At 30.1% G+C, this 10,206-nt stretch overlaps 1 protein-coding gene across 1 annotated transcript; it reads right to left on the bottom strand.

Moving 5' to 3' along the window:
- Positions 1-1,365: 1,365 nt before the first annotated feature.
- LOC124932531 (U-box domain-containing protein 14-like) lies at positions 1,366-3,550 on the bottom strand. The gene is made up of 2 exons (XM_047473179.1): positions 2,804-3,550; positions 1,366-2,515 (listed from the first exon to the last, which is right to left on the bottom strand). Exons 1-2 carry the CDS (start codon positions 3,331-3,333, stop codon positions 1,591-1,593), a joined length of 1,455 nt encoding a protein of 484 aa, XP_047329135.1. The 5' UTR covers positions 3,334-3,550; the 3' UTR covers positions 1,366-1,590.
- Positions 3,551-10,206: the final 6,656 nt, after the last annotated feature.

Consider the following 10,206-nt stretch of genomic DNA (forward strand, 5'->3'; position numbering starts at 1 on the left):
TTAATGTTTCTATATTTAGAAACAAAACCATTTTATAATTTGAGTTATATTATAGGTGTTTTTTTTACTGTGAACCCTAGTTAAGGTTATGTTTGGTTAGTGTGGCATTGGAATTTTTTTTTCATTTAATATTATACTGACCATATAAAAAATTCAATTAAAAAAATAAGTACAGTTCCATTCAATTAGTGTGATTGATTATTATTATTATATGTATATATATATATGGATGATTTTGTGAATGATACAACTATCTAATGCATATTATTTAAAAGGAAAACATATAAGATTGACTTATGTTTAAAGAAGAAAAATGAATTTTAATATGTTAGAATATTGACAATAGATGTTTGCCTTTAAAATCATCATTCAAATAAATCATGAAGACAATAACTAGAAGTCATCCATATAAATGCTACATGGGTATATATGCCCAGTGAGATCATGGGCATGGACAAGCCCATTTTTCTAAAAGTAATATTAAAAACTAAAATAGATCTGACAGCCCAACCTATTTCTTTCTTTTCGTCAAGCCAAGCCCAGACCACTCTTCTATTTTTATAGTAAAACTGTAATTTAAATATCTTATGACTTTATAAGAAAAGTCTAGGCAGCTCAACAGCCCAATAGACATGATAACGTACCCTATTGGGTTGGGTTGGGTACTCACTCCGCTCCGATGGGGTCGAATAAATCATGAACCAATTAAATTGGGTCAAAATCGGGTCAGATTTAGTTAGGATAACTCGAACTGAAAAATTATCAAATATTATTATTTTTTATACTAGGTAAATTTTCGTGTGATGTATATGGATAAAAAATATATTGTTACAACGTTCGCGTTCATCAAATTTGGTGTTAAATTTAAAATATATAGTGTTATTGGCTTAGTTGGTTATAAAGTTGTACTTGTTTTTGTTAGATAGCGAGTTCAAAACATACCTATAACATTTTTAATTCTAATTTTAACCGTTTTAAGTTTATGGACGGGTCAATCCATAATCCGGCTCAAATATCCATTTACACTCATATATATATATATATCCAAATTAACATCCGACAATCCAGACAATTTCAAAATTAAGCATCATTTTATATATATATAAAAGATAAAAAATTTAATAACTTTTGTTGAAAACATCATTTCTTAATTTTCTCTAATAAGGTAATATTTATTTAATTAATAGTTACAATCCATCTAAAAATTGATTTATAAAACAAACTGATTTTATAAATAAACAAGTCAATTTAAAATTTTGATCAAATGTATAAAATAAATGTAAATCAAAAAGTTTAGTTTAAATACGGATGTCTATATCCGAAATCTTGACATACCTACAAATAACATCAATTACACAATGAATATATAATGACCCAATATTATAAGAATATATAAAAAAAAATATTAGGAATAAACCCTGATTTAAAAGAAAAAAAAGGCAAGGCCTTTGTTATTAAAATAACCCTAGATGAAACAAGGCCTTAAACATAATATTATTATTATTATTATAGTTGCACGCTTTGCAAACCGATTTAACAAACTCATTTATTTATTAGATAGAAAGACACTATATCGATTCAATTAATTGATTAAAATGGTAAGCTCATAGAAGAAGAGGCAGAAGAAGATAGGACCTTTAAACGATCAGAATGGACGAAATCCACTGTCAAATTAGCCCTCTTCACAATCCTCCTCATGTTATTCATCAAGCTCTGATAAACCAAATTCTTCACCGCTCTCCTCTCCTCCTTCCTTCCTCTCTTCTTCTCCTCCTCCTCCTCAGCAGATGCCGTCCACAAGCTTCTCGCCATTGGAGCCGAAACCGACCCTCCGACTTCTCCACCACGTCCACGCCCACGCCCTTTGTCCATTTTTAAAGACCTCAACATCCTTGACGCTCTATTCTGAGCCAATGTGCTTCCCAAAAGGGTCAACTCAAGCAGAATCGAACCAATGCCTGCCTCAAACATCGCGTTTCTATCTCTGTAAGATCTGTGCGCCATGACCATCAGAACGTACAGTGCTTTCTCTTGGCATTCAGGGGAATCGGTCCAATTCAACACGTCCACCAAAATGGGGAACGCGTCCGCCGAATCGCTTATCGCTTTTCGCCCTTCTGCTGTGGATACGACGTTACTCAGAATTGACAGGATTCTTTCGCTGAGTTCCATGTCCCCGATTGTACTCACCAGAGAGGGAATCAGATCGGATTCTACTATGTTTGCTATGTTTAATGGTGAGAGTGACAGATTGTAGAGTGCTCTCAGGGAATCTTGTTTTGCTTGAGAACTAATTATAATATTAATACCATCCACGTTCTTCAAGGTCGTCGCTAGAATGTGGATTGCGCCGGATGAACCAATTATGGGTTTATTTGAGTCCAGAGCGCTCAGGCTCAGGAAATTAGCAATGATTGCTTCTATAACCGGTTGTTTTGAATGCCCATTTGGAGATTCAACGACGATGTTTAGCATCTTTTCAACACCTCCAGCTTTAACAATTGCTGATTTGTTCCTGCCAAAATCACAATATATAGCAGCGATGAATGAGCCAGGAAGAAAATATTCATGGCCGTAAATTGAAATTGAAAATTCATGTATCGTCAAATGCATGTCATGAGATTCAGAAGAACAATGCAGAAGAACAGGGATGAATGGCAGAACATGAAATGAGTAAACAAATTCGTAGATTATTCTTTGGAAATCATTATCAGTAGAAACAGTAGTGTAGTGTGTGATCAGATGACGAAGATCCATGCATCTAATCTAACTAATAAAGAGAGAGAGAGAGATTGAGACTAACGCGTCGTTTCCGATTCCTAGGTTGAGAAGAGCGTAGAGAGAGGCGATTTGAGAATCAATATCTTCGGAATCAAGTAGCGCCACTAACGGCGGAATCGCTCCGAGCAATGCGAGACGCGTTCTCGAATCGGAATCTTCCTTTGTCAGCATCCTCACGTCGGTCGCACCGCCCAAACCGTCGTCGTGCTGGAGCTTCTGTACCGCTCTCCGCATCTTCTCCACCTTCCTCTTCACATCCTCCGTCACTTCTTCGTCAATGTCAGCACACGGCGGATCGGACAGACTCAGAAGCTCTGACAACTTCTTCGATCCGGTTATCTTCTTACACTCTGGTTCGCATTTCCTCACCGACGACATCGATTTTAAATCGTTCTCATCTCCTCCAAAGCATGAAGCGCCTCCGCAGCACATAGTGACGGTTATCCTACGGCGAAATGAGGTACGGGGAAAAACATTCCAAAGACGGAAACTAGTGCCGGCGGAGCGGTGAATTACGGCTGATCCTATATCGTTGGGACAGCACGGAGCCATTTTCTCTGTTGATTCTTTATCGAACCAGTTCTACATTAATTTCCAGTAATAAGCAGCGCGAGGAAATGACTTGTTCTTCACTTCACGGTATAATATTCTTCGCTTCTTCTATACGAATTCTCCAGAGATCAAAGTGTCTGAGATAGCAAAAAGAGTCGTCTCGTCGCCATTGACACACGATGAATCTCTTGCAGTGAGGAATCGCGAGATTCAATGGAAGAACTATCACACATTCACACTCCTTTAAATACCAAGGAGAAAGCTCACTAAAGAATGAAATATTGAATTCTGTATATTTTGTAAATATATTAAGCCATGCCCTATATCATTGATTTTTTTTTTAACAGGGTTTATTAGACTAACTTGATAGTTTTTAGTTAAAATTAACATAAAATTTTGTTGTTTTTTAAATAGAACTCACAATACTTGAACCATCTTGTTAATTTTTATTATTATGTAACAAATTGGGGAAACTAATAATATAAAGGTCTTTTTATTTTATTTTATAACAACTAATTTAAATGTCAATGTGGTAAGTAACAGCGTCACCACCGACAGTGGACCATGCAGTTAAAATATTACTAATTAATAATGTGCTAGTCCATACTCCATACTTCTATACATATATGATATGAAACATTTGTATTAAACCTATTGGCCCATTTGTCTTTCACTAAATATCCAATTCATATTAAAAAAGAAAAAGTAACTTCAAGATCTTGCTAGACCTTAATAGTGGTAGTAATTATCTATTGTTATGTTTTTAAATTAAATCATAATGAAAATGGATTTATATCCACAATGATTTATGGGATAAAAAGAAGACAAATATTCATACACTTTTATTTATAAATCCCTTACATTCATAATCTAGCTATAACAATTGGATTATCAACCCACCAAGTTTGACAGGTGGTAAAAGTCGGCTTAAAAGATTAAAGGTTACAGATTCGATTTCATCTGAAAACTTTTGTGTTGAAGCGGGAGTCATGTTTGTGAATGTGGTGCTAGTTCTCCTTAAAAATGTTATATTATCTTCAAATCTAAATAATTTTTACTTTAGACACCGACTCAACGACGACTCTAAATGAGAGAGCAATTATATTACCAACATCGGTATATCTCATTTTTTCAGTTCGGATGAGTGTAAAAATAAAGTGATATACAATTATTATAACCTAATTAAAGGTGTTTCTAGAATCAAATTTTGTTAATTTGGACCACAATATTTCAAAGAGACAAATTAAATAGGTTGATGGGTTTTGGTTAAAAACAGTTTTCAACCAATCAAGCTGATATCGTATTTTCAAACTTCAAAGTACTGCCCCCACATAATTATTGCAAAGATTTGGTAGATCCATTCTTTAATTAATTTCAATGAATTTAATTATGAAAACATACCTCACAAATATTTGATTGCAGCAAGTATATGAGTCAAGATTAACTTTAGATGCCGGTTATATAGCAGACTTGAATTCTTTAAATAATTCAAAACTTTTAACTTAATACATTTTAGAGCACAACGAAATTATTAGAGTATCAATTGATCTCTTTTTATTTAGAGATTAAATATCCCTTATTGGATCAGTTTTAGAAGAGTTAGAATGATTATGATAAATAAACACATTTCATAAATAATAATAATTATTATTATTATTATCATTATATATATATATATAATATGTCTATAGGGTATGGAAGTGTAGATAGTTAGAAATTGTTAAAAAAAGATGGTTGTATTGATTGAAATATCTGAGGCATATGGGTTGAAGTGGGTAGGCAGAATCTAACATGGAAATGGTTGGAAAGATATTGAATGGGGTCAAAGTTGGAGAAATGTTTAATGCTGCCATATTATTACAAAATAAATAATCTTTGCATTAATTACTCATTGACTTCAACAATTGCACATTTACACTATGGCTCAAAAATCAAACACCTAACCGACAATTATTCATCTTCATCATTCTTACTCTAACAAAATTATTTATATATAATGATTGATTTTTATTACTCTTTTCTAGCCATGAATTGAATACGGAGTTTCCTCTTGTTGTTCTCCTTCGTCATGTAGACATTTTAAAAAATATATTAAAAAGTTAATATGACCCCACATTTTGCTCCATTTCAACTTAGTTGTTTGTTTGATATTTTTAAAACTATAATTTTTTCTCCTTCTAAATCCTATAAATACTTCTGAAAATAGTTTGTTAGAAGCCCAAAACAAAAATGGGGATTTTAGCCCAAAATATAAAATTGGTGGACAGGTAGAATAAACCTTTTAAAAATAAAAATCAAAGAACTGCAAGTTGAAATTGAATGTGCATTTGAAGATGTTGACAAAAAAAAATTGCTTGTATATATAAACAAGACAACCTTTTTAAGAGTCAATATATTGTAAGTATAAAATGTTGATCTTTCTTTGATAAAGCAATACATGGCCTCCTTATTGTATTCGACCCGGAGAATTGGAAGCCCAAATTCAAATTTTGTGAACCAATAAAATTATAAAAAATTTAATAATGATACATTTTATAAAAAAAAATTAAATATACAAATTAAATATATAATAATATTAACTAGTGTAAATAAATATTTCAAAATATATATCTAAATATTAATATAATAAATTGTAAACAAAAAATATACCATAATAATTTATCAATTAACTATTATTGATTCAACAAAAATACTCATCCTTGCATTTTTTTTAGGCAAAACTTTCAATTAAGTCATTATACTCTAACACTATTTTTCAGTTGATATCATAGTTAATTCATTCGTGATATATTGTGTATAATGTTTCTATAGTGAAAAACTTATGAAATATATTTTAAAATGAGAAAAAATTATGAAGATGAACATAAGAATAATAACAAATAAAAATTAATAATTTAAGAGCATTAAAATGTAACTTCAAAGATGATTTTCACAATTAGGATTGAATTTATGATAAAAAAAAATTTAATTATTAAAGTTGGAAAGAGGCTAAAATATAAACAATATAATTAGGGTTTGTGATATAAAATGGCTACGAATAAATAAAAAATTAGCTTAATATTAAGGATAAAAAATAATAAAAAAGAGTGAAAAAATTAATATATTATATATAATATGGAGATATAAAAAATTATTATATTATATAATAGAGAGAAGTAAGTAATATATATATTATTATATAAATTGGAAAAGAATAAATTATTATATTATTATGTTATATATATTATATATTAGAAAGACATAAGTAATATATATTATTATATAATATAAAGATAGAAAAAATATATTATTATATATGATATGGAGAGAAAAAAAAATATAAAAAGAATAAATAAATATAAAGGAATGTGATATTATACAGTAAAATAAATATTTTATAATATATAATTAATAATAGAGATAATAATATTATATACTACAAATTTAAAAAGTTGGTTGGGGGCTGTCCATATACTAGTACCAAGGAGTGTCAATCCAGGTTTAAGCAAAGAGAATACAACTCATGGACCATCTTAACAAGAAAAAAAAAGGAGCAAAGATAATACAACCTTCTAGATTGTTGGCAACAAATGATGTAACATTTGTGGATCTTGGAAGTTTCAATCACAATATATAATAGTCAATGTATTTTCTCTTTAACATCTTAAATCATGAAATATTGAACTAACTAGTGTAGTTTGAGTATTAAAAGTTTTATTTAAAAATTGATCGTATGGACAAATTAGGGGCTTATTATTGGAGATCAATTGAAGACACTTTATTTAAAACATCACAATTTTGGGTTTCGCATTGTTAAAGTAATACAAAACCACAAAACGTCATAACGATTTCAAACATTAATATCTCTGTAACATCTGTAAACAAATAAATAAAATATCAATGTCACTATTTTAACAAATAGTTTTGACTACCGATAATTCGATAGTTCGGTAGTCAAAATCATCGTTTCGCTGAAATTCGGTAATTAAATTAGTGACATTTATCATTTATTTATTTATTTACTTATTTACGAATGTCACGTAGGAACGTTTAGTATAATTTTAACACTAAGTAGCTTAAAATTATGATGTTTTAAATCAAATGTCTGAATTTTCAACTGATCCCAATAAGTGTCTCCATTTGATAATTTATTCTTTAAATTTTTTATGTTTAATTTCAATAAAAGTTTTTTATTTAAACAAAATGTATAAATGTGGGGTAATATTAACCTACCGACCCGAACCAAGGTAATTTTATATATTTTTATTGTGTCTGGTAGCATTGGAGGATTAATTAAGACGACTATGATAGAGATATGGCCGGTGATGAAGAATGGTTTGGAAAAGCATGTCTAGAGAATTCGGTAGATATTTTTATATATAGCCTGTATGATCCTATTAAAATATTAAATTATCCATTTTTTTTGCTTTTATAGAATCTATATATATATAATGATGCTTAATTTTTAAAGTGTCCGGATTGCCGGGTCGAGAGCTGTGGTTAATTTGGATACTTGGGTCGGATTGTGGGTTTACCCGTTTTTAAATTTAAAACGGTTAAAAATAAAATTAAAAATGCTAGAGGTATGTTTCGAACTTGCAACCTAACAAAACAAGTACAACTCTTTAACCAACTAGGCTACAAAGACTTTATATTTTAAATTCAACACCAAATTTGATAAACGTAGGCTACAAAGACTTTATATTTTAAATTCAACACCAAATTTGATAAAGGCGGGACGTTTTAACATTAATATAAGTTCAACTTTTTAACTAACTAATATATATATATATATATAATGATGCTTAATTTTTAAAGTGTCCGCATTGCCGGGTCGAGAGCTGTGGTTAATTTGGATACTTGGGTCGGATTGTGGGTTTACCCGTTTTTAAATTTAAAACGGTTAAAAATAAAATTAAAAATGCTAGAGGTATGTTTCGAACTTGCAACCTAACAAAACAAGTACAACTCTTTAACCAACTAGGCTACAAAGACTTTATATTTTAAATTCAACACCAAATTTGATAAACGCGGGACGTTTTAACATTAATATAAGTTCAACTTTTTAACTAACTAATCTATATATATATAATGATGCTTAATTTTTAAAGTGCCCGGATTTCCGGGTCGAGAGCTGTGGTTAATTTGGATACTTGGGTCGGATTGTGGGTTTACCCGTTTTTAAATTTAAAACGGTTAAAAATAAAATTAAAAATGCTAGAGGTATGTTTCGAACTTGCAACCTAACAAAACAAATACAACTCTTTAACCAACTAGGCTACAAAGACTTTATATTTTAAATTCAACACCAAATTTGATAAACGCGGGACGTTTTAACATTAATATAAGTTCAACTTTTTAACTAACTAATCTATATATATATAATGATGCTTAATTTTTAAAATGTCCGGATTGCCGGGTCGAGAGCTGTGGTTAATTTGGATACTTGGGTCGGATTGTGGGTTTACCCGTTTTTAAATTTAAAACGGTTAAAAATAAAATTAAAAATGCTAGAGGTATGTTTCGAACTTGCAACCTAACAAAACAAGTACAACTCTTTAACCAACTAGCTACAAAGACTTTTTATTTTAAATTCAACACCAAATTTGATAAACGCGGGACGTTTTAACATTAATATAAGTTCAACTTTTTAACTAATTAATCTATATATATATATAATGATGCTTAATTTTTAAAGTGTCCGGATTGCCGGGTCGAGAGCTGTGGTTAATTTGGATACTTGGGTCGGATTGTGGGTTTACCCGTTTTTAAATTTAAAACGGTTAAAAATAAAATTAAAAATGCTAGAGGTATTTTTTGAACTTGCAACCTAACAAAACAAATACAACTCTTTAACCAACTAGGCTACAAAGACTTTATATTTTAAATTCAACACCAAATTTGATAAACGCGGGACGTTTTAACATTAATATAAGTTCAACTTTTTAACTAACTAATCTATATATATATAATGATGCTTAATTTTTAAAGTGTCCGGATTGCCGGGTCGAGAGCTGTGGTTAATTTGGATACTTGGGTCGGATTGTGGGTTTACCCGTTTTTAAATTTAAAACGGTTAAAAATAAAATTAAAAATGCTAGAGGTATGTTTCGAACTTGCAACCTAACAAAATAAGTACAACTCTTTAACCAACTAGGCTACAAAGACTTTATATTGTAAATTCAACACCAAATTTCATAAACGCGGGACGTTTTAACATTAATATAAGTTCAACTTTTTAACTAACTAATCTATATATATATAATGATGCTTAATTTTTAAAGTGTCCGGATTGCCGGGTCGAGAGCTGTGGTTAATTTGGATACTTGGTTCGGATTGTGGGTTTACCCGTTTTTAAATTTAAAACGGTTAAAAATAAAATTAAAAATGCTAGAGGTATGTTTCGAACTTGCAACCTAACAAAACAAGTACAACTCTTTAACCAACTAGGCTACAAAGACTTCATATATTAAATTCAAACACTAAATTTGATAAATGTGGGACGTTTTAATATTAATATAAGTTCAACTTTTTAACTAACTAATATATAATGATGTTGAGTAAATGGATACTTGGGTCGGATTATGTGTTGACCCACCCATAAATTTAAAACGGTTAAAAATAAAATTAAAAATGTTATCCGTAATTTTTTTCACGGTTTTTTATATTATTACTCGTGCAAATGCACGGGCTAAATGCTAGTTTAAATATAAAATCATACTTTAGACATTTATCCGAATAATCTTAAATGATTCCCTTCATCAATGAGATTTTCTACCAAAAATTGTACATATCCCTGGGAGACTTATACAATATTTCATTTTTGATTTTTTGGGTTTATTCGATGTTCTCTTTTGTATTTCTTGTTATCCGTTCAAACAACTAATTTTGAAT

This window comes from Impatiens glandulifera, chromosome 3 (assembly GCF_907164915.1).
Source record: "Impatiens glandulifera chromosome 3, dImpGla2.1, whole genome shotgun sequence".
Lineage (NCBI taxonomy): Eukaryota > Viridiplantae > Streptophyta > Magnoliopsida > Ericales > Balsaminaceae > Impatiens > Impatiens glandulifera.

Coding starts and splice junctions, on each gene's coding strand:
- LOC124932531 (XM_047473179.1), bottom strand. CDS start 3,333: ATGGCTCCGTGCTGTCCCAACGATATAGGATCAGCCGTAATTCACCGC. Junction 2,516..2,803: donor CTAGGAATCGGAAACGACGC/GTTAGTCTCAAT, acceptor TGATTTTGGCAG/GAACAAATCAGCAATTGTTA.